At 40.3% G+C, this 25,757-nt stretch overlaps 1 protein-coding gene across 3 annotated transcripts in view; it reads right to left on the bottom strand.

The window, feature by feature from the left end:
- dennd1b (DENN/MADD domain containing 1B) overlaps positions 1-25,757 on the bottom strand; it is a 289,551-nt gene that overhangs the window by 189,097 nt on the left and 74,697 nt on the right. For all 3 annotated transcript variants that reach the window (XR_009645036.1, XM_060830181.1, XM_060830180.1), the window contains exon 3: positions 4,754-4,797. Coding sequence is in view for 2 of the 3 variants with exons in the window: in XM_060830181.1 (XP_060686164.1) it covers positions 4,754-4,797 (44 nt within the window). In the remaining variant the exon portion in view is untranslated. The remainder of the gene's footprint in view (positions 1-4,753; positions 4,798-25,757) is intronic.

Below are 25,757 nucleotides of genomic sequence, written 5' to 3' on the forward strand. Positions count from 1 at the left end.
CAAAACCTATTCAGCATCTTGTTCCTATCACAAAGGTTTATTTGTTTACTTCACATTTCAAAACTTGCAAAAAAATCGAATGGATTGATTGATTTCAAGTGTTTGGTCATATCCCCAATCTTGCTATGGTTTCGATGTTAAATACAACATTAACATGTGAGGTTACGTGATTAGAAAAGCAGAAGCTGAAAATAATATCGAAATGTTAGATATTTCTGAAATGTTGCTGAATACTACAGGTTCCTCGCAGGAATGCCTCAAAAAAAAACAGGGAAGGATGACATTTCCGTGATGTTCATTATGTGGAAAGAAGCACCGCTGAAAGTTTTACAGGTCCATTGTCAGGGAGCTGGCTAAAAGGGGAACAAAAGTGCTGTCCAAGGTCTTGAGGCCACTTTCGAATGGTTTTGAATGAGAGAGATTTGGGTGGGAGTGGGAGGTTGGGCAAGAAGAGTGAGAATGAGAGATGGAGAGCAAGAGAGAAAGTGACAGAGAGAATGAACAAGAGGGGTAGAAAGAGAGAATGAACAAGAAGGAGAGAGAGAAAATGAATGAGATGGAGAGGGAGAGAGAACGAACGAGTGTGAGAGAGATAGAGAGGATGAAGGGAAACAGAATGGGGGAAGACAATGACAGCACGCAAGAGGGAGAGAAAGAGAGACAGACAGACAGATACTGTCTCTAAACAGAGGTGGTGCAGGCAGGGACAGGTAGCTAACTGAATACAAAGCAGAACAGCAGCGACATCATTGCACTGTTAAAATTACAATTGTGATTTCACCTCATAAAAAGCTTGAACACGTCAAAGCAAATAGGGATACCAAAAGACCTCAAAAGATGGCATTAAAGTGGTAATTTTTCCTTTGTAAAAATGAATTCTGTGGACCCCAGGAAGCCAACTGGACTTTGGAATAACAAGAGCAATGAGGGTGTGCATGAAGTGCAGTCAGAACATAGCCTCCAGCACAAAATGAGGTTCAGTGTGCTTGCATTGATAACAATACCTTTTACACAAAAAAAACACAAGCAGAAGCTTGCTCATAACTAAAAACCTGCTGCAGACTTTTGCTTCCCTAAACGGTTTGAATCTTTCTCCATTAAATGTGATAAAAAAATCATTTGACTGCTTGCACAGACAATATTAATTACACTTCACAGTGTTGTTTAGGCCAACATACAATAACATTGCACCTTTATTTCCAAGTTGTTGTTATCTCTATCAACGGCTCATATTGGGGCACGTTGCAACTGGCATCAACACACTTACTAAAAGTGACCTTTCTCCATATATTCAGGTTTAAATTATAAGCAATGGTGGGTTAGTTAATGTAAATATCGACCTTATCAACAAGAATATAAAAAGATAAAATATTTTTTGAATGAATTGAAGGATATAAAACTCCTGACAATATATGTTTCCATGTTAACCTGTACTCGTATTTCAGTGTTTGAAATATAAGGCACTCTGATAGCCCACAAAGCACCCATGAGAAAACACTCTTCAGTGTCAACCAATTAAGGAAAACAGTGGCCTGGCAGGAGCCGAAGGACTCTCAGAGGAACTGCTTTTCCAATCACCGGCTGCGTCTCTCCATACTTAATACTGCCAAGCTCACTCGTGAGGGGTGGAGGGATTTGTAAAGAGTGTCCAAGCAAGGATACTCAAGGCAATCTGCAAAGGGATGGAGGAGATGGGGAAGAGAGAGAGAGAGAGAGAGAGAGAGAGAGGGAGGGGGAGCAAAAGTCAGCAAGATATGGAAGAGAGATAGTGTAAGGGGAAAGAGGGGGAGAGGAGGCTGAAAAACAGCCGGAACACATTTTAACCAGTCTAATGAATACTCAGCTAAGTAAGATTCAGGAAACTTGAAGTTACTGAACTTGCAATCTTTGAAAAATGAATGTAGGCTGCATAAGTTCAAGAAAAATACGTTGGTTGTTATTGTAATGTAACGTGTGCCAATTGTTAAATTCAAATCCAAGATTGGGATCTGCGATGCAGTAAGGAAGGTAAGAAAGGGGTGGCTGGTTAAAACCTACCAGCATTGAGCATTTGTAATGGAAATGCATTAGATGTGGTCTCTCTAGTTTTTGCAAAGATGTGTGTTTACAATGGTTTCTTGTGTGTAGATGTGCATGTTATTTTGAAAAACTTTATGATGCCAACTTGTGAGCGTGTGATCTTGTGCCAATTTAAATGCTGTTGTTTTGAGAAAATTAACACTTTTCTTATACTTTGTGGCTTTAAGCTTAATGGAGGGAGGATGATTATTGATGACAGCGACGAGTTCTTCTAATCCTGCTTCTGTGCCCCATTTGGCAACACAAATGCAGAACATAATGTTACTACCCCACTCCAACCAACGAATAATGGAGTTGTTGAGAATGAAAAAGAAACCCTTGAAAAGCAAATTTTTGATTCTTGGGAACTACAAGTAGCCCTTAAGTAAAAGTCACATGCCCTCAAAAATAACATGTTGATGCCTATTTTATCTGTAAATGATGTTCAGGCAGCACCCTAGTTAAACCATTTTGGTAGTGAACCATAAGGGCATAAGACATACGAGCAGAAGTAGATCAGTCAGCCCATTGCGTGTGCTCTCATTCGAAGAGATCATGGCCGAGTCAACAATTCTCATCTCCACTTTCCTGCTTTTCCCACAACCCATGATTCCTCCACGGATGAAAAATCTGTCCATTTCAGCCTTGAAGATACTTCAGGATTCGGCCTCTACAGCCCTGTTCAGTAAAGAATTCCAGAGATCCATTTCCCTTAGAGAAAAGAAACTTTTCCTCATCTCTGTCTTAAATGTGCAACCCCTTATTCTGAAATGATGCTCTCCAGTCCTAGATTCTCCCACAAGTTGAAACAACATTTCCTCATTTACCCTATCAAAACCCCAAGTAATTTTGTTGTTTCATTAAGGTTGTCTCTCATTCCTAAATGACTCAACCTCTTCACATAAGACAGTCCCTCTATACCTGGTATCAGCCTACTGAACATTCTGCATTGGGAGTGTATCATTCCATATGTAAGAGGTCCAAAACTGTTCACAATATTCGAGTGCAGTCACAGACCAGTGTTTACATAGTTTTACAAAACCTCCCTATTTGTATACTCCAATCCCTTTGAAATAAAGGCCAACATTCCACTTGCCTTCCTTATTACCTGCTGAACTTGGATACTAGCATGTTTGTGTTTTGCGGATGAGGACCCCCCCAAATCCATCTGTTTTGTAGCTTTCTTCAGACTTTCTCCATTTAAATAACCTTCAGTTCCTTCATTCTTCCTGCCAAAGTGTATAACCTTGCATTTCTTCACATTATATTCCACCTGCCAAGTTTTTGTCCACTTGCTTAACATGTCTCTACCACTCCATAGACACTTTGTGTTATCCTCACCACTCGCCTTCCCATCTATGTTTGTGTCATCTGCAAACTTGGCTATTGAATATTCACTTTCACCATCTAAGCCATTAATTTATATTGTACATAATCCCTACATACAAAATCATTGTACATATCTAGAAGTTTCTTCAATGAGTAATTTAAAAGATTAGATGAATGTCTAATCGTCTATATGTAATTGAAAGGCGAATAGCTAGACGTTATATTCCTGTTATGGAAAATACTCTGATCAGGTCAAATCTGCAGTGAGGTCTAGAACTCTGGGCATATCTCCGGAAAGTTATGTTGGCCTTGGAGTGGATGCAGAAGAGTTTCATATATTGGAGTTATATTTTGAGAATATGTTGCCCAGATTGTGCTTGTCTTCCCTCAAGTACAGTAAGGTAAAGGGTAAGCTGCAAATGTGTTGCTGGTCAAAGCACAGCAGGTTAGGCAGCATCTCAGGAATAGAGAATTCGACGTTTCGAGCATAAGCCCTTCATCAGGAATAAAGTTATTCAGGGTGAGGACCAGTTCAGTCAGTCGAAGGAAAGCTCGAAACGTCGAATTCTCTATTCCTGAGATGCTGCCTAACCTGCTGTGCTTTGACCAGCAACACATTTGCAGCTGTGATCTCCAGCATCTGCAGACCTCATTTTTTACTCTAAGGTAAAGGGTAAACCAACTGAGATGATGATGATGATGATGTCTGAAAGGAATTGATAGGACAGATACAGAAAAGCTATTTTCTCTGATGAGAAGTCCAAAACAAGGGACCCCAGCCTTCAAATAAGATCTAGGTCCAAGAGTGGTGTCAACAAGCACTTGATACAAAGGGTACTGGTTAATCTGGAACGTTGTCCATCAAGAAGCTGTTGAGCTTAAAACAAAGATACATTGATTTTTGAGAGGCAACCTGGGTGACAGGTGTGACCTATTCCTGTTCCCTACCCAACATCACCAGTTAATATGAGCTATCCAGCTGGGAGGAGCAAGTTAACTGTTGCTGTTTCAACTAATAATATTTGGTGTATTTCGAATGACAAAGCAACTTACTGCAATGAGATTGACTGAATTACATTTCGAAGAGCATTATAATTTGTTTTCCAGGCTCAGCAATTACATTTTTTTTTCTGATCAGGAACCACCTTCATATGGAGATAAAATAAGGGTGCTGAGAAGAACAATAGAATTCCAAGACTCAAATAAATATTAAAATAAGTGACCTATCATTAATCAAGTATAATGGTGCCTGTACTACAATTGCTACGGGTTATTTCGAGGAGGTCTGCTCATTGACTTCATTCATCCCTATCTTGTCACAGGAAACCGTATTAAATTAAAACAAAAAGTTAATCATGTTTCAAACCTGGTCTCTGAAATCCTTTGGGAACTTCCACACAACCACTGGATCTGTAAATAATTGACAGATAGTATAAATCAGCTGTGAAGGAATAAAGCATTTCAGTCAGAGCACATTAATATTCAAACAGCAGCCAGTTTTAACTTCTCAGGCAAGAACTGAAGCAGCCGTCCAAAAATCACTGTGCAAGGTTTCTGAATTCCTACTGACATTATACCAATATCTGTACATTTGTATTTTGTATTCATATTGCTTTACATGTTTTGCTGAAACAAGGAGACTTTGTTTGTCAATTTAGAGACAATTTATTTAATCACAAAATATCAATGATCAATAAACCACTAATTTTACCCTCATTAACCTACAGGGCTGGATTTAACCAACCAGTGTTTACTGAGTGCAGCAACGTTTTTAAAAGAACAAGGTCCAGTCTAGAAATCACATTAATCAAATTAAAATTAGCACATAGTTAAAAGTTACATTAAGAAATTTATCGTGTTTCATTTAGTGTTTATCCCTCACATGAAAACTCTCCTTTCATGGCACGGAATCAAAAAAAAAGAGAAAGTTGACATTACCAGCAGCTTCTGTACTATAAGTAGCCAAGATGCATAAAACACAGCCAAGACCACTTTTATATACACACTGTTCCAATTTTGTTAAATTCACTCTCTGGGATTAACAAACTGGTTCACATGTAATGTAGACACTGGAAAAACTGTAAATTGTTGTGTGGATCATGTTGGATATGGAGCAATCTGTAACCAAAGATGAGCTTGTACTATTTCACTCAAGGCAATCTTGCCTTGTATTTTTTGTGTGTATACTTGGCTCCATGAAGAAAAGAAAGGTGTTACTTTATGAGGCCAGACACATACCATGGCCTTGAACCAAGAGGCCCCAAGATATCCTGTAAACCACTGTAGTCAATGGTTTATGGGACTACATTTACAGCTCAGGGCAAACTCCAAACATATGCAAGGGTATTGCTAAATCAGTGGATATCAATTTGCACACAACTGAAAACAGTTTCCATAAACTGGAAGATCCAAGTCAAATTAGTGTGTAAATACTGATGCATAAATCCAGCACTGCTCCTGAGAATTTGCTTCTTGCTCATGTTCAACAGATTTACAGGTCGAAAAAAAATTCTAGGGCGAATTTTAAACAGAGCCAGAAACACTTACTTCAATCAGGCAGATGCGGAATTGTACTGGTTAAAGTAATACTGTAACCACATTATTCCATTCAATGAACAAATATTTAGTAAAAATCAGTGCAGAAATAAAACAAAGCACTCATTAGCCTGAGAACACCATTGCCAAGTTAACTCATCAACACAGAATAAACAAAGAACCAGAAAAGATAAATCACTGTTCTCATGTATTTCAGTTAAAAGAACAAAAATTGGCCTTACTCCTAATTCTACAAGAAACTACATAAATAGTGCAATTTACATCAATTAGATATTACCACATGTCTTGCTGTATTTTCTTTTGTTAGTGGTAAACTTGAACTATCAAAATTTAACTTCCTTCATCTGACTGTTGTACCCAAGACTTCTAAGGGAAGAAAATGCTTTTTACAAATAAAGATGTTTGTACCGAAAAAAGCTACAGTTGTCCACTGATTGAGGTAAGCAACAAGAGAACCATTAGAATAAATGAAGGCATCCACATTTAAATTACTATTTTAATCTACTTAGGCAACTAAGCAACTGTACCAACATCAAGACATTTGCATCTTGCCTTTCAATTTTCATACACTTGTATGATAATTTTACATATTCAGAATGCAAGAATTGTCTACTACGTAGCCAACTTGGGAAGACAGGGGAGCTAGACTCAGGAATACAAATTGATCTTTACTTTGAGAGATGCTTTTAAACTACAAGGCAAAGAGAGAAGGAGAAATGGATTTGTACACAAAAACTAAATGACTCTTTTACTCCCCTTGTCCCTGCTTCTTGGAATTATTATGCAATATAATGTCCTGTAGAAAAGTAAATTGGGCAACAACCATGCACTGAGACTACAAATACATCTACAGACATCTTGACTTATGAGGAGAACAAGTCAAGAAGTAAATAATTGTGGTCTCAACTGATGACACCTCAAGAACACTCAGGAGTCTTGAATTATGTAACCTTTATTCTCATGGTCTGTAACAGGCACTCATACTTTTAAAGGTATTGCCTGTGATTGTGATTATTCCATGACACACTTTTCTCTATTTCTCTCATGGAATTATTAAGTAATAAAATTCCTTTCTTTCACAAGGAAAACTGTGAAAACTGGCCCCTTCATTCTTTGGTGAACTATGCTTTGAATCATGTATGATAGATGTGTGATACAAATATTTGTTATGACTGACTATATCACTCTTCTTTTAAGAACTCTAATTTGGATAGTCTATTTGTATATGCAAACTTCAAGTGTGTATGTGTATATGTATGTGAGCGCACACAAGTGAGAGAAAGGGGTAAGAAAGTGAGACAGAAAATGGATCCAGCATTGCTCCTGAGAATTTGCCTCTTGCTCATATTCAACAAATTTACAGGTCGAAAAAAATTCTAGGGCGAACTTTAAACAGAGCCAAAAACACTTATTTCAATCAAGCATATTTTGCTTTGGCTGGTTTTAAGTATGGGAAAGTTGACCTCTTTCCTTGCTAAACTCAAAAGAAAATATATTATTTTATGATTATAGTAGAAAATCTATTAAACACTCAGAATTAGCTAGTGTAGATGGATTTTTTTTTAAAAATCCTGTTGAAATCAGATGAAAAGGGGGAGTCATGAGACACTCCTCACGTGGTCCTGGTGGATTCATATATGTATAGGATGTATTCTACACCCTAAGATTCAGAAGCATCAGTTTCAGACCACTTAAACAACTACAAATATAGCCATCAAATATCACAATTAAAATTATTGGTTACGCTTCAGTTATGCCACATGTATATAAACTAACCAATAAATTATATTCTTTGTAGTGGACACAATGTACAGATACATCCATTATATATCTCTCTTCTTTGTACTCTTGAAGGGGATGAGAAGCTGGAAAATCAGAATGCAGAGTGCACATAAAGTGTCCGCGTTGAACATATCCAAGTAAAAATTAAACCACTGGTGTTATTTAGTGCTTTACTGTACAGTGGTACCAATGAGTCAGATGATAAACTGGATCATTTATCTAATTAAAAGGGAACTTCCAGTTGATTTCTCCACACGCTTCAAAGTGAAGTTGGCATAATTATAAATAAATGATTGCAAATTGACACTGGTCATAGACTACAACTCAAGAACTAGGACTGCTAAGTTGTTGATGTTGACAGTTTAAGAGACCTGGTTAATTGCACAGAGTTTTATTTCAACACCCATGGGTTAAAATGCAGTGCCAGAATGTGCTAAGTGTGAAGTTTAAATGTACTGTAAAAGACCTATAATTTCAAACACTCATGGAAAATATTACTCTTGCAGTCTGAAGTAGAAGCTATGTATAATTGCTAACACTGTATAACAGATATAAAGTCACTCCACTGAGGGTTAAAAAAAACAATTATTGGAAAAGGAATATCTATGATTGAAGAGCAGTATAAAACTGTACCCTAACAATATTGTCAACAAACAATGTACAGATCTTCAGACATTTGCTTTAAAACGATTAAAGCAAAACAATTTTTTTAATACAAAGGCAATCCAATTTTAGAGCTACAAAGCAAGGAAATACTACAGATTGAAAATAACTATATTTCTCAAACATCTCAATGGACATCACCATTAATTGGTAGTGCAATCAATGCTGCTGGTATATCAGCAAACCAGCTTTTGCAATCCAATTTATCACAGTGGGACTTTGTACAGAGCAAGTCCTACAAACATCACTATGATGAATAACCAGTTAATTTGTGATTTTTATATTAAGCTCTGTACTTTGGGATATCGTGATGACATGACAAAGAGCTTGTGAATACATGTGCATTCTTGAACTTGCTTTTAATGTAATATGAGGGAAGAATGTTGCCCAGGATACCAGAATGACTCTGGGAAGAAAGAAAAAGCAGAAAAGCAGATGGTTTAGCATCTCATTAGAATTATGGCACCTCCAGCAATACAACTCGTGCCATACTGAGGGACTGTGAGTCAAGCAGATTTTGCACTGAAATCCTGGAGTGTGGCTTGAACCCACAACTTTCTTAATTCAAGAGACAGAAGTGCTTCTAACTGAACAAATTGACACTTTAGATTAAGATGGCTGATACTTGACTGTAGCTCATAAATTGATTACCTTAAGTCCCCACAGTGGGAATGCCTTGCAGCACAACTGACTTGTCAAATGATGTTTTACTGTGATCAGCTTCATAGCTAATTTATCTAGGTGAGACTTTTTCTTTTAATCAAATGCAGCATGCTCATTGTGTGAAGGCAGAAGACACAAATAAAACATTTCAAAATAAACTACTCTGTCGGCCATATTTGGGGCTGTTCTTCGAAAAAATGCCACAGACTGAAAGCCGGTGTTAGGGGCAGCTATTTGTTAGACTTGCACGTGCCCACTGGGTTTAGCACAGCATGTTGCTGTCAATAAGCCATGAAAATGGCCTGACACACTCTACATGGCATCTGGGACCTATATGAACAGGACAAATAACTGCCCTACTCCCCAACCTGAATTTGAAACTGTAAAAGAGTGAATGATTTAACGTTAAATCAGATACAGAAGTGAAATAAAGAGAAGGAAAGAAAGAAAAAAAGAATTGCTCTCTCTTTCTCACAATCCAAATAAAAATGATTTTAAGAAAGGTTGCTTTCTTTTAAATCTCCGATAATAATAAAAAGCATTTAGAAAGTTAATTTTCAGTGTCTGATAGGTGTCCTTGGCTGTAATTAAAACTTCGCAAACCATTTAAAGGGTATGCAGAGTAACAAACTTAACTACTGCATTTGACTTGCACCAAGTCCATAGCTGCAACATTAGCATAGTTCAATCATTTGAATGAGGAACTAAAAACAGAGATAATGTGTCTGCACAGTTTACATTAGACCGCTACATCTCATAAAGCAACTTTTACATTTCTGAATTTAATTCTGCAAGTACATAACCAGACTATGCGCATAAATGGTGAGCACTGTTACATTCACTACAATTTTGATAATAGAGCCCAATCCAAAATGTCTTTTAACTACATATGTTCAAAGGCAGACAGAGGATAGTGCATCACAAGTAAATGAGAAAAACAGCATTTTCATTTTGATTAAGGTGTTGTAGCAATTTGCAACTCAAGGCATCTTCCTTCCCCATTGCAACTCAGTAGTTTCACTTTTTCTAAACTGCCCTCATCATAGTGAGCCCTGTGAACCTGCCTTTACAGGTCAGTGATTTCTAAACTATTGGTTTATGCATCTTTGTTTGGGAAGGTTCTCAAGGTGAGAGAGAAATTACACAAGAGATTTACTGTGAACATATCAGAGATGGGTTTTTCTGTTGTAAGAAAAGGCGACAGAAACCTTTTAAAGATTTAGCAACAGCTTAAAGCTATGTTCAACATTTTATGTGGAATTCTGATGGCACAAGTCAGGAAAAACCATTCCAATGGCCAGTGAACTGGTCAGAAGAAAGCATCAATTGAACAGCCAAAAAAACAGCAGAACAGATAGGTCATTTGCTTTTTACCCAAACATGATCATTTAAGCAGAAAGTGGTAGCTTTAAATTATGCTAACTACCTCCAAAGGGGAGGAAATGGCCTAGTGATATTATCACTGCACTGCTAATCCAGAGACCCAGATAATCTTCTGGGGACCTGGGTTCAAATCCTGCCACAGTAGATGGTGGAATATGAAATTGTTTTTTTTAAATCTGGAAATTAAGAGTCTAATGATGACCACACATTCATTATCAATTATTGGTAAAACGCATTTGGTTCACTAATGTCCTTCAGTGAAAGAAACTGCCATCCTTACCTGGTCTGGCCTACATGTGACTCCAGACCCATAGCAATGTGGTTGACTCTGAACAGCCCTCTGGGATTTAGGGATGGGCAATAAATGCTGCTGGCACAGCAAGGCCTTCTTCCCATAAATGAATAAAGAGTAAAGAAAAAATGGCATTACTTCAACTTAAGATCCCAAAGCTTGTGATTGAAGACAACCTGACATATCAGAGAAGGTGCATTGGCATAAATGCAGTTATTCTGCTTTTCTCTCTAAAACCTCGTGAGCTGTCATTACTATTCCCATGAACCCTCTCCCAACCACTGCCCAAACAACTCCAATGCTGCCCCTTTTTAGCCACCACTATCCCCAAGAGCTCTTTCAACCCATTTTCCCCAACTGTACAAAATACAGTATGCCATCCCTCAATACTGCTGCACTCCTCACACAAAGAACAGAAAAATTTACAGACCAGGAATAGGCCCTTCGGCCCTCCAAGCCTGAGATGATCCAAATCCACTGTCTAAACCTATCACCCAATTCCTAAGGATCTGTATCCCTCTGCTCCCCACCTATTCATGCATCTGGCTAGACGCACCTTAAATGAATCTACCGTGCCTGCCTCTACTACCTTTGCGGCAATGTGTTCCAGGCACCTACCACCCTCTGTGTAAAGTACTTGTCACGTATATCCCCCATAAACTTTTCATCTCTCATCTTGAAAGTGCGGCCTCTCGTTATCGAATCCCTGACCCTGGGAAAAAAGCTTATCTCGATCTACTCTGCCTATATTCTTCATGATTTTGTAGACCTCAATCAGGTCCCCCCTCAATCTCCTTTTTTCTAATGAAAACAATCCTAACCTACTCAACCTCTCTTCATAGCTAGCACCTTCCATACCAGGCAATACCCTCGTAAACCTTCTCTGCACCCTCTCCAAAGAGTCCACATCCTTTTGGTAATGTGATGACCAGAACGGTACACAATATTCTAAATGTGGCCAAACTAATATCTTGTACAATTTTAACATGACCTGCCAGCTCTTATACTCAATACCCCGTCAAATAAAGGCAAGCATACCATATGCCTTCTTGACCACTCTATCCACCAGTGCAGCCATCTTCAGGGGACAATGGACCTGAACTCCCAGATCTCTCTGCTCATCAACTTTTCCTCAGACTATTCTGTTTACAGTATACCTGGCTCGAGAATTAGATTTCCCAAGACGCATCACCTCACATTTGCCTAGATTGAACTCCATCTGCCACTTCTCCACCCAACTCTCCAGTCTATCTAAATTCTCCTGTGTTCTTTGACAGTACCCTCTGCATTCTGCTACTCCACCAATCTTTGTGTCATCTGCAAACTTACCGGTCAGACCAACAAAGACCTCTTCCAGATCAGTTATGTATATAACAACAACAGTAGCCCCAACACTGATCCCTGTGTAACACCACTGATCACCTTTCTCCATTTTGAGAAACTCCCTTCAACTACTACTCTGTCCTGTTGCTCAACCAGTTCTTTATCCATCAGGCTAGAACATCATACACACCATGTGACTGCACTTTCTCCATTAGTTTACCATGAGGAATTCTGTCAAATGCTTTCTTAAAGTCCATGTATACGACATCAACAACTATCAACTTGATCACTTCCTCAAAAGAACTCTATTAAGTTGGTAAAGCATGATCTACCCCACACAAAGCCATGTTGCCTTTCACTGATAAGCCCATACTTTTCCAAATATAAATGGACATGGACTAAAGACCAGGAATATTTTATCCACTACCTATCTGTTGATTTATTTTTTAAAGCATAGATCAGGGCATAGAATGAATTATCATAGCAAACAGATAATACTCATTGCTACTGACTAGGAAGTGCTTCAGAATTTCAATCAGACAACATTGCTCACACTCCCTGAATACTTACAGCCAATGGTGCCTCTCAGCTGCTCAGCCATCTGTGCAAGCCAAGGGAATCCTGTCCAATGAATGGACAGTACACAATAAGGCAAACTGGAGGGAACATTGCTTAGAATAAAGTGAAATCATATGCTATTGGATTTGATTAGATAGTACACCCTCTGAGTAACAGAATGAGAGTGCTGCCAATAATTAAACAGTGACAATGCTGTGACAGGATACCCCTGCGCTGCATTGGTACTGTCCATACCTCTGAACCATAGGCTGAGGTTCAGATCCCATCTGCTCCAGAGGTATAGAATAGAATAGAATCCCTACAAGTGTGGAAACAGGCCACTAGGCTCAACAAGTCCACACCAACCCTCCGAAGAGTCACCCACCAACAATGATGAAATAAATTCATTGAACAGGATGATTAGAAAGTTTATAAACAATGCAGTGATAACCCAGAACTAAGCAGCTAGGCACCAATGAACAGATCTGAAAGTACCAAGCAATTACAGAGAAGCAGCTTGCAACTTCATTTTCTTTTAATTGCATTTGTCCTCCACTGACCAGTTCATAGCAACTTCATTTTTGTTTTGCACACCCAATGTGAAAGAAGTTATACTTAGCAAAAGGGTGCAGTTAAACCATATCATTGAGTCTACGCAAAGCCAGGTAGCAAGTAGCATTAGTGAGGGTGCTCATTATAAGACCGAAACGATTTCCCACTTCAGAGAAATTAACAAAATGACTAATTTGAATTGAATGTTATTTCATTCTATTCCAACTACTCACTATAGAATGTTCCACACAATATGTGCTTTTTCTTGATAAAGGAGTCACACAGTTGCAATTACTCTTTTTTTTGTGATCATTCAAGTCAGGAATAACTGGCCCTGTGCCTTCTACATCTTGATCACCATAAAATTTCTTCATCCTGTACCCAACTCACTGTCAGAAATGTTCATTGATTAAATCAGAATTTACCACACAAATAGATTAGGATGAGATTTCCATACAATTAGAATGAACCTCTACTTCAGCGATACTTGTCCAAAATTGTCATACTTTCCAAACCCTGTAGCCCGTATGAAGATAAATACTTTGGTGCCTAACCTCCCATAATATCTCAAGATAGACTAGGCATGTGGAACTCTCCCTGCCTTTTATATGTAAGCCACTGCAACAGAATTTCTGAAACTATACAACTTCTGATTCGTTGTGAACTATGCTTTCAGACAAATGGTTACACAAACGATTTCTGACATCTAACTATCAAAGGCTCGGGTTAGTACATAATCCTCACAACCCCCACATGCTTTAGGAATTGTGCATATTATTTAAGTTTAAGAATCACACTTTTATTGACTTAGCTTTGAATCTCATTACATAGTCACATCAAACACCTCCATCCTCCCCATTTTAAGTTCTGCTCTCGTCAAGTTAGCATTCTGGATCAATGCGTTTGATTACATCCTTACCTCACTCTATGACCAGCCCTTTCAGTACATTCTGCTTGAACTACAATGCACTTGCTGCTGTTTTTCTACTGCTAACGTGTCAAACACAAACTAATTTATTGGCAAATTTTCCATCAGCTCAACTACACCAGTGAAGTGTGGATGGAGAAGGGACTGATAATCACTTCTGATCCAATAATTGCAAATCTGCAATTATTAGTGCAAATATAAATCTGAAGTCAGAACACACAAACTCTGAATGGCTTGGCCAGTGAATTCTAATTCCTGTGTTATTCCACCCTGTGAAATGTCTGTTTTAGCTTTGCCCAACCTCTCTCTGTTACCAGCTCACAGTGTGATGTGCTCACAGCCTGATCTCTGGCTGTGCATTTGGCATGAGCATTGTCTTTTGCAATTGGATGCACCCAATAACAGCAAATAGATCACAGCAGTGGAAAACTTGCTGAGGAAAGATTGTCTATCTTCGACTCTACTTTGTGACTAAGAGTTTGAATCTTTTCCAGCTATCTGCAAAAAAACACAACTTATCATAATTAAAACCTGAATGTACCCAAGAAACATTCTTTTGAAGAAAAAGGAATGAAGACCTAAATCATAACGAGAACAGATACTCTTGCTCGCCAGCAGCCTTCCCTTCCTGCTGACAAAATATGAAAGTTAAAAATTTCATCGGGCAGTGTGCTTTCAACTAATTTATTTAATGTTAAAAGAATCTGTTTTTTGCCAAAAAGAGGATATACCCTTCCAGTTATCAGTTAATCTGTCACTCATCCTGAAAATCTACTGATGCAAGATCAGACTGAACCATCTCCCTAAGGCCAGCTCTTCGTCAGAATATCTGCTTCAAATACTTGTGAGAGAGCTTGCAACTTTGTTTTCCACAAAAAGTTAACAAAGTTGCTCAAATATAGAGGAAAAATTTAGAAGAGCAATTTATTCACATAATTGGAAAATATCTTATTCATGGAGTTTGTGCAATTTTGTGTGTAGCCCATTATCACCGACATTAGACTGTAAAGATTGGCAGACAAAAGAAAACATACAGATTTTGCCTTTCAGCATTCAGTCAGGTGGTGTGTAACCATCAATAGCAGCCTTCATTTATGGACCATCTCTAAATGCCCTTCGAGAAGGTGGTGCTGATGAGCTGCCTTCTTGAACCGCTGCAGTCTGTGATGCTGTTCGTGCCAACAAAGCTATTAAGGAGGAGGGGTTCCTGGAGATTGACCCAATAACAGTGAAGGAATGATAACATATTCCCTCAGTCTGTACGACATACAGCTTGGAAGTCAACTTCAGGTAATGGTGTTCCCTTTCCTCTGCTGCCTTCATCTATCTAATTGGTAGACTTTGAAAGTTTGCAAGCCGCTGTTGATAAAGCCTGCGCAAGTTACAACACTGTATCTTAGGACAACACAGGCTTGTCAATCAAGTCACTGCTTTGTCCTGAATGGAGTCAAGCTTGAGTGCTGTTGGAGCTGGGTTCATCCAGTTAAGGGAAGAGTACTCCATCTGGCTTGCGATTTGTGGCTTATAGATAGTATAAAAGATTCAAAGAGTCCGAAGGTGAACCACTTGCCAGACAATTCCCAGCCTTCTGATTCCGTTGTCTCACTTCTTTTATTCACATATCTCTGACTAATCATCCAGCATTGATTTTCTTCTTCCCCCTACTCACCACAGTAGATGCTTTATTAGTTGAACCACTTCCTCTATTTTTCTCAGGCTCTAATGATCTAAATCACAGAATTGTTGCAGCACAGAAGGAAGTCATGGGACCTCTTGGAGTCTGCAACAGCTCTCTGAGCATTTTAACCTAATCTCCTCACTGCTCCCCATAATCCTGCACATTGTTTCCATTTAAACAATCACTGAATGCCTTCTTGAATGTCTACACTGCATCAGTCTCTACCAAACTTCCAGGCTGTGCCTTCCAGATCCTAACTACTCACTGCATGAAGAAGATTTTTCAAATTTTGTATTTGCTTCTTTTCCAAAACACATTAAATCTGCACCTCCAGGTTCTTCATCCATTTTTGATTGGGAACACTTTCTCTCTAACTATTCTGTTGAGTCCCTGCATGATTTTGAAAACTTCGAGATCATGTCCTCTGAGCCTTCTCCTCTCAAGAGAAAAAAAGTTCTCCAATCTATCCTTTGAACTGAAGTTTATCATCCCTGGAACCAATCTTGGAAATCTCTTCTGGCCTCTCTCCAATGCATTCACATCCAACCTGTTCTGCACTGCCCAGAACACTGCACAATATTCCAGTTCAGGTCTAACCAGCATCCTGTATGTTCAGCATGGCCTCCTAATTCAAGTGCCCCTATGCCCCTATTAATTAAGGCAAGAATACTATAGATTTTACCAACAGTTTTCTCTAGCTGTTTGGCATTTTTAATAACTTATATACATATACATCCAGACCTCTCTGCTCCTGCACTCTTTTAGAATTGTACCCTTCATTTTACACCATCTCTCCATAACTTGCCTCAAGTTTGTCATACTTTTTGACAGCCCAAATCCACAACATCAATGTCTTCGAACTCATCAATCCTCACTATTACCTCTTCAATTAAACTTCAACAAGTTAGTCAGGCATGATTCTCCTTGAACAAATTCATGCTGCCCCTTCTAAATTAACCCACCTTTACCCACGTGACTATTAATTCTATCTTAAATAATTGCTTCAACAAGTTTCCCCACCACTGAAGTTAAATTAACTGGTCTTTAATTACTTGGGCTATCTTCTCAACTAGTTAGCTCAGTTGACTGGTCAGCCAGTTTGTGACACAGAGTGATGCCAACAGCAGGGGGTTCAATTCCCACACTGGCTGAGGTTGCTATGCAGGACCCTCCCCCTTGATGTTTCCCCTTGCCTAAGATGTCGTGATCCTCGGGTTAAACCACCACCAGCTGCATGCCTCTAATGGGAGAGAAGCCCAGCTCTGGGGCCGTAGTGACTTGACATCTAAATGCCTCCCCCATTGTCACTTGACCTACTCCCCACCTCATTCCCAAGAATCAGGTCTAGCAGTGCCTCCTTTCTTGTTGGTTTGGACACAACGTAAAAACGCTTGTTCCTTACTGTCTTTAGCAGTACCAATATTACAGTCCATACATGGGTACCTACAGTTCCCTATTGTAATGACTCCATGATGTTTACACTCAATAATTTCCTTACACATTTATTGCTCTGTATCCTTCCATGAGCTGTTGGTCTATGCATTACATGGAGAAACGTAATTGCATACTTCTTATTCCTTAGCTCTCATCCAATCAATTCTGTCCTCTGAAACATCCTTTCTCTGGTACTGCAATGCTTTCCTTAACAAGAAAAAACTGCCCTTCTGCCATTTTATCATTTCCTAGCTGTTCTCAACATCTGTAACCAGGAGCATTTAACTTGCAGCCCAACCTTCCTTACACCAGATTTCTATTATCACCACAACTTCAAAATCCCACAAGGCAATGTGTGTTTGGAACTCCCCAGCCTTATTAACTAGACTCTCTGCATTCACACATTTGCATTTAGATTTTATCACTAACTTTGTTATCTCTCTTTCAGTGCTGTCTCTTTCTCACCTTTTTGCGCCCTGATATTACTTTCCAATATTCTATCCAAATTCTCACAACCCACTGAGCTAGTTAAAACCTTCCCCAATAACATCAACAAATCCCCCCCAACAGAAACATGGTCCAAGCTCTGTTCAGTTGTAACCTATCCACCCTTGAAAGATGCCATCTCCCTCAGAGGCAGTTCCAGTGTCCCAGGAATATGAAGCGTTCGATGCCATTTTTCCAGCTGCACACTCACTTTTCTCATGTTCCTATATCTGCACTCACTTGCACACAGCCCTGGGAGCTATCCAGAGATTACACTTTCTAAGTCCTGCTTGCTAATTTTCTCCCTAGCTCCCTAAATTTTGGTTGTGGGACCATATCTCCAATCCAACTTAATGCGCCAATATCGACCATGACCTTTGGCTGTTCACCCTCACCCAGAAAAATTCTCTGCAGCCACCTTCTGACATTTGGACCTCAATGAGACAACAAACATCCTGGAGTCATTACTTGCCAACTAAATGCCTATCCATTGCCTTAGAATTCCCTATCATCACTGCCACTACAGTCTTCTCCCTCCCCTCCTATACAGTTCAGCAACCATGTTGTCACAAACTTCCCTCTTACCGCACTCTATCAGGATTCACTCTTTCACCAATATCCCAAATGAAAAACTGCTGAACACATGGACCCTCCATGGACGCCTGCCCTACCTGCCTCTTTTCTTGGACTGTCTGGTGGTCACCTATTCCCTCTGTGCCTTATTGCTGCTAGAATGTGGTCTGACCATACATCTTTCTGCATGGCCACACACGGGAGCTTTGAAACTCAGAGTTAAAGTTTGTGCAACCAATGAGATTTTCTGCATGTAGGTTTTCATAGGTGACAAGAAGTGACCGAGCCTTCCTGCACGTGATAGACTGGGCATTCTGTGCGGCAGCAGTGGGTACTGCTGGAGATTAGAGTGGTGCTGAAAAAGCACAGCAGGTCAGGCAACATCTGAGGAGCAGGAAAATTGACATGTCGGACAAAAGCCCTTCATCATGAAGAGCCGATGAAGAGGTTTTGCCCGAAACATCGATTTTCCTTCTCCTCGGCTGCCTGACCCGCTGTGCTTTTCCAGCACCACTTTAATTTCATATGGCTGAGCTTCCTACCATGTCATAACATTAAGTAATTAACTTACTTCGATTTTTTAAATGTTAATTACTTCAACTTTATTTTTGTACTATCAACTGTAAGTTGGAGATTAGTAAAGATACTTTGCACATACTCATCAATCTGCTCCCTCTCCAATGCCTACAAATTTGCAGTTTCGCAGGGCTCATCTAGAAATTTACATTTTTGAAAATTACTGGATTTGAAACAGTCCCCTAACAGCAACTGCCCAACTTTCCTATGATGTCAGTCTAAAGAGTTTTTTTTCAAAATGCAGCCAAGCAACTCAGGAAAGGCGCTACTTTGCAAATCTAACTCTTCTCACCTCCCCTCCACCCCAGAGAAAGTGAGAGAGAAGGCCTGTGCCACAGCCTCTATTTGCAATGCTCGCTTGCAGATCTGATTCTTCATGTTTTCGGAAAGAGTCAATCTGTGAGAAACAGAAACTCATATTCGAAGAGGTGGTCGCATTGAATTTAGGGGCAAGAAGCATTAACTCTGCTTCCCTCCAATTTCCTTCCACAATCCAAAGATGTAGGCTAGCTGGATTAGCCATGGGAAATGCAGGATTACAGGGATAGGGTAGGGGATGGGTCTGGCTGAGATGCTTTTCAGAGAATCAACTTGGACCCAATGAGCTGAATGGCCTGCTTGCACACTGAGGCAATTCTTTGATTTTTTCATCACACCTTTTCAGGGCTTAAAATATGGAAGGTGATGAGAAGCAACATATACTACACTGATGGAGCAAAGTGGAGCTTTTGAATGGTGAAGTCACGGTACAGGATTTGCACATAGCTAAAGGGGTCTCACTTTCTTTCATGACATGGTGGTTTCCTTGAAGTGATGGCAGTGCCAGGTCGTGGCTAATGGATGGGATTAGTAGCATCTTTAGGTTGTTCCTGTGGACAAGCAAACCAGCTGAGGCTCGACAATGTTGGGAAGAAGCAGCAACAGAGAGACAGAGTGAAGCCAATCTCAAAGTCTGCCACCATCATGGAACAAGGTGTGACAATTTGTTTGGAACACATTTTTCAACGTTACTGAAGTATGCCACGTGATACGGTGCCAAATCTAAAAAGCCATCTACGTTCCTGATTCAAGTCTGAGGGAGTGAGAAACAAAGGGGCAGTATCTTATGCGGGCCCCGAGTGATCTGGGATTTGGCAAGAAATCTGGGAGAATCACATGGGCAATTAAGTGAAGCCTATTGGAGTGTCAGGAGCAACAAGCTGCATTTTCCAACACCATTCTGGAAGTTGAAACTCAGTAATTGCAGGTCTCGCTTTATTAACATGCAGGTTCCTATCATACCACCCATGGCAAACAAACTAATCACCAAAACATCTACATATCCAAGCCTGAATGACTCCACCCCATTGCTTACTCCTAAGATTGTCCATCTTGGGCACCCAATACTAGCATCTCAAGGCCACACTCCATGGACAGCGATTTGCCCATCAGCCACATCAACTGACTGTAGTATCAGATACTTGTCTGCCCCTCTGCATCATCACAGCACATCTCTGAACCACTGGGAGGCATTGGCTTAGTGGCACTATTGCTGGACTGTTAATTCTGAGACCCAGGTAATGTCCTGGGGGCACTGGTACAAAGCCTGCGGTGGCATATGGTGGAATTGAATTGAATTATAAAATGTGGAATTAAAAGTCTAATGATGACCATGAATCTATTGCCAATTCTCAGAAAAAGTCCACTAGTGCCCTTTAGGGAAGGAAACTGCCATCCTTTTCTGGTCTGGCCTACATGTGACTCCAGAGCGACAGCAATGTAGTTGATTCTTAACGGCAACAAAGGATGGGCAATAAATGCTGGCCTAGCCAGTGATGCCTACATCCTGTAAACAAATTTTTTACAAGTACACTTCTGCACTTTAAAGCTACAATGCAGGGTGCACATCCAACTATCATTTCAACGCCGCTGCAAAGACTCTAAGAGTAGGGACAGGCACATGGCTCACGGATTGGCACAGGCTGCATTTCCAGACTGCTCACTTACTCTCTTGGTGCTCACACTCTTTTGTGCCTACCTGGATACAAACAGCACCTGGATCACTAGGCCTTGGTCTTGTCAGCCTTGCACCCCCGCCCTGCCCATGCTCACACAATTTGTGTGTTGCCTTGTTGTTCAGCATAGACACAGGAACTGGACTGAAGACTGCGGACATTGGCAACAAGTCAAAGGAGAAGGTGGGGAGGGTGTGGGCCCTGACACAATCAGTCAAGGGAAGCCTCCAATACCAGTCTTGGACACAGTCAAATGGCCACTTGGGGCAAATGGGATTGGGGTCCTGTGCATGCCGATCGGTAATCTTGCAGATCTGTGCAGGGGGCTGCAGAAATGAGAGGGAACGCCGATGGGTAGGCAGTACAGAGGACACATTAGTAATGCAGTGGTTTGAGGGGAGTGAGAGCTACAATAATGAGAGCAGTCGAGCACAGAGCCTTGCTGAGAGCAGTAGAGCACGGAGCCTTTGTAGGATGACAGTGTAGTGGCAGTGAATGGGAGGTTGCAGATTATCACACCTTCCTCACCTTAGCAGATCACTGCATTCCTTTCTGGACTGCTGGGCATTCCTCCAGAAGGTGGAGACCACACTGACCCATGGAGCTAGCTCAAACCAAGTCCAGTGTCACAGCCTCCTCTGACAGTCCATGTGGAAAGAGAGAGAACTCTCCTCTGCATCATCCCAATGAATACAGAGTTCCAGCTGTTGTCCACAAAGCAGGGCATCATCTTCCTCTTCTCTGTCACGCCCATGACAGGGGAAAATGACACAATTCATGCAACATGGTTCTGGACTGGCGATGCTTGTCCGAGTGCAAAATGATTCTTTTAAAGATAGCGCCGTCAACAAGTCCATTCCAGGATATCCAGGCAGTAGCGACTTTCTCCAGCTACAGCCAATGGTGTAACTGGGCTCCCATTAGATGGGAGGAAGACAATAGCATGGCAAAACTCGCCAGGCCTCCCAGATACAAACCCTCCAAGAAACTCATCAAAATTGACACTTTGCCAAGATTCCGTCGAAAGTCAGTCTGCCAGAAACCTGCTAACTCCTGCAGAAAATGTAGATAATTCAGCAATATTGGAGACAGCTGCACCATAACAGTGTCGAACAATCACCACTATCAGAAACGGCAAAACAAAGGCTTAAATTACAAACTACAAACGTACCAGCTGAGTGGAGAGAGTGTTGACTGAAAATAACATGACGGTTAGCATTTCTGTAAATATTAATAGCTTGGACAAGTAGATCAATATTTTAAAAAGTACGAGCAAGAAACATGAAAGGATTAAAACAGAAAGGGCCACAATGTTCAGCACCTTCCTGTGAAGGATTAATTCTTCAAATAATTCCTGAGGTTCCTGCAGATATTGCTCATCAGGAAGAGGAGCTGGTCAAACTCATATTTCACCATACCCACTGGCCAATGTGAAACTAATTAACCATGAAACCCCCTGAGCAAAATATTAAAATCTGCTAGAGCCCAATAGGGACTTAACAGGAAGCAATAAAAGACAATGTAAAATTCCTGTAAGGTCAAGTTCAAATTGTGGCGTCACTGATTGACTTTTTTCAGCAATATAAAAATGGTGCATTATCATTCCAACTACAAACTATTTAAATGACACCACAGTCTGCTTGCAAGTTACCAAACGTTCGTAGAACGTAAAGTAACTAAAATTGTGATGAACGACGTAAAAAAAATTAATTACTATTGGTAGCACAAGGTTAAATGATAATAATGATACATCAGGAACACTGTAGCTCAACACTGTCACTTATGCTTCAAGATCAGATGCACAGCTCTTCAAACTCTCAGGCAGTTATACTGGCTCAGTACAGATCGACTTCAGTAAGTCAAACCGCAAACAGTACTGAAATAAAACAAAATTATAATGTATTCAGTTTGGAGCTTTTCCTTCCACAAGCAACAAAGGTCCCTTGACCAGCCTCCAAAAGAAGTCAAACTGTTTCAGCTGAATAAGCAAGCTAACTCTTCCTCAGCTTTTACAAATGCAACTTGACAACACATCGATGCCCTTGATTTCACTCCTCCTCAAAACGTCTGATGTGTCCCAAAACTCTTGTCCACAAAACTGCTCAGAGACAGAACTGGGAATGGGCATTTGAATCCATTTGCACAGGATTCTTTCAAAAAAAAAGGCCAGAATTCTATGCAGTGCCTTGATGATTCATTCAAATACAATTATTTATGGCGGATGAAATGCTTTACAAAGAGAATATTGACAGCCAAAAATAATTGTATTGAAAGATCACATTGAAATGCAAAACAAAAAAGAGAAGTCTCCCAAGAGAATAAGTATGTCAATTTCATGAAAAAAAATTGACTGTAACTCCTGCTGTTGACCAGAGAGGAACAGTTACAAACATGCACTCAGAGCACATTGCAGAAACCAGCCCATACTCAACTGCTCCTGGCACCTTTCTGGTCTGTGGCTTGAATTTAGATCTATCAAAGGCCATGTAGTTTCACACTCCAATGGAACTTGTAATATAAGCATTGCCCAAGGGAATTCCAATGTTGAAATTCAATACTTACATGTGCGTACATTGCCAGTAATAGCAGCAAGTGGCATTATAACGGGAATTCCAGTGTAATATTTCAGCACATCGTATAGGAAAAAAATTTGTCGGCAACAGTTTTCCCCAGATCCTAATCCGTGGTGTGATTGCAATTGCAATGAGATTTTATACCAGTGCTACTCCTTGGCTTCACAGGGCATTTCTACATAGCTGAGGTCGCTCAATAGGAGAAAAGTCTCTTAAGCTTATGGGCATTGCTGGGGGTCCCATACTGGGTCAGATTAGATTTATTTTGTTAAAAATACTTGTTAAACTGACTTTTTACCAAAAAAAATCCTTCAACTAAATATTACAATCAATTCTGCACATTAAGTTGAGAATCTCATTGACTGAAATTTCTTCTTCATTTACTGAATCATCAAAAACAAAGCAAGAGGGGACAGTCGAGAGGGAACTCAAGTAAATACAAGAATCTGCAACTTGTAGAAGAGTCTAGACCTCCAATAGGTAATTTGAATATGGTTAGTCTGTATCAAGCCAACTCATTTGTTTTTAATGTTGCCAGCTCACCATCTGCCAGTAAAATTGAGCACGTGAAGGCAGTGGTTCTCTTGTGCTGTGACTCAAATAGACAGAGAGAAAATATCATAGAAACAAAATTTAGAAAAGTATAAGATTTAATACTTATCAGGTGAATACAGCAATACAAATTACCAAACAGAAATACTACAGATAGACTGGGCCTTCGCAGCGCCAGGGGCCCAGGTTCAATTCCAGCCTTGGATGACAGTCTGTGTGGAGTTTGCACACTCTCCCCATGTCAATGTGGTTTTCCCACAGATGCTGTGATTTCCTCCTTCAGTCTAAAGATGTACAGGCTTGGTGAATTGGCCATGCTAAATTAAACGACAAACAATACAGCACAGGAATACACCCTTCAAACCTGCTCTGACACATTTTGCCCTTCCATACTAAAACAGCCTTCACTTATAGGATCTGTATCCTTCTATTCCCTTCCTATTCATGTATTAGTCCAAGTATTTCTTGAATGCTGCTATTGTGTCTGCTTCCACCACCGCCTCTGGCAGCATGTTCCAGGCACTCACCACCCTTTGTGTGAAAAACCTGCCTCGCACATCTCTTTTAAACTGCTCCCACTCCTCTCCCAACACAGCTTGAACCTGTGTCACCCAGTAATTGACCTGTCCACCCTGGGAAAAAGTCACATACTTTCCACTCTATCCATGCCATTCACAGTCTTATAAACTTCTATCAGATTGCCCCTCAACCTCCTGCATTCCAGTGAAAACTAACTCCATCTATTCAACCTTTCCTCACAGCTGAAGACCCCCATACCAGGCAACACTCTGGTTATCCTTTTCTGAACCCTCTGCAAAGCATCCACGTCCTTCTACTAGTGTGGTGACCAGAACTGTATGCAATATTCCAAGAGTGACATAACTGAAGTTCTATGTAGCTGCAGCATAACTTGCCTATCTTTATACTCAATGCCCGTTTCAATGAAGGCATGCACGCCACACGCTTTTTTTACTACCTTATCGACCTGCGCTACCACCTTCAGTAATCTGTGGCCCTGCACACCCAGATACTTCTACATATCTATTTGTCTAAGGGTTCTGCCATTCACTGTATCATTTCCACCTGTAATTGACCTTCCAAAATACATCACCACACATTTGTCTCCAACTGATCTATATCTTGCTGTATACTCTGCCAATCCTCCTCACGATACGAAACTCCACCAATCTTTGTATCCCCCACAAACTTACTAAGTAGACCAAGTAGGTTTTCCTCCAAACCATTGATGTAGACTTATGTAAATTGCCCATAGTGTCCATGGATGTGCAAGCTAGGTGATAAGCCACAAAATTCAGGGTTACAGGGATGGGGAGGGGAGTGAGGTCAGATTAGGATGGTCTTTGGAGGGTTGGTGTGGACTTGATGGGCCGAATGACCTGCTTATTCTGTGACGATTCTATGAAGTACTGTTGAGATGCTGGGGAAGGGAATAAGGAGCAACAAACAAAAGGGTTGTACAATAACATGGAAGGCAGGAAGGATGAAATGATAAAACTGGTGAAGGTGCAAGGCAAAACAGCATGGTAGTGAGGTAACAAAAAGGCACAAAAGATGAGGCCTCCAAAAGAGGAGATGTAAATGGGACTAGCAGAGCCATCAGCAGAAACTGGAATTTGAACAAAAATAGGACAGTAGCTATGACCCGAAATTAATGAGTCTGGAAAATTGTAAAGTGCCCAAATCAATGCATCAAGTGCTGCTCCTCCAGCTTGTATTGAGCTTCTTAAAACAATGCAAGAGGCTGAGAATAGAGAACCCAGAAGGGAGAGGTGAAATAAAGTAA

This window comes from Hemiscyllium ocellatum, chromosome 9, assembly GCF_020745735.1.
Source record: "Hemiscyllium ocellatum isolate sHemOce1 chromosome 9, sHemOce1.pat.X.cur, whole genome shotgun sequence".
Taxonomy (NCBI): domain Eukaryota; kingdom Metazoa; phylum Chordata; class Chondrichthyes; order Orectolobiformes; family Hemiscylliidae; genus Hemiscyllium; species Hemiscyllium ocellatum.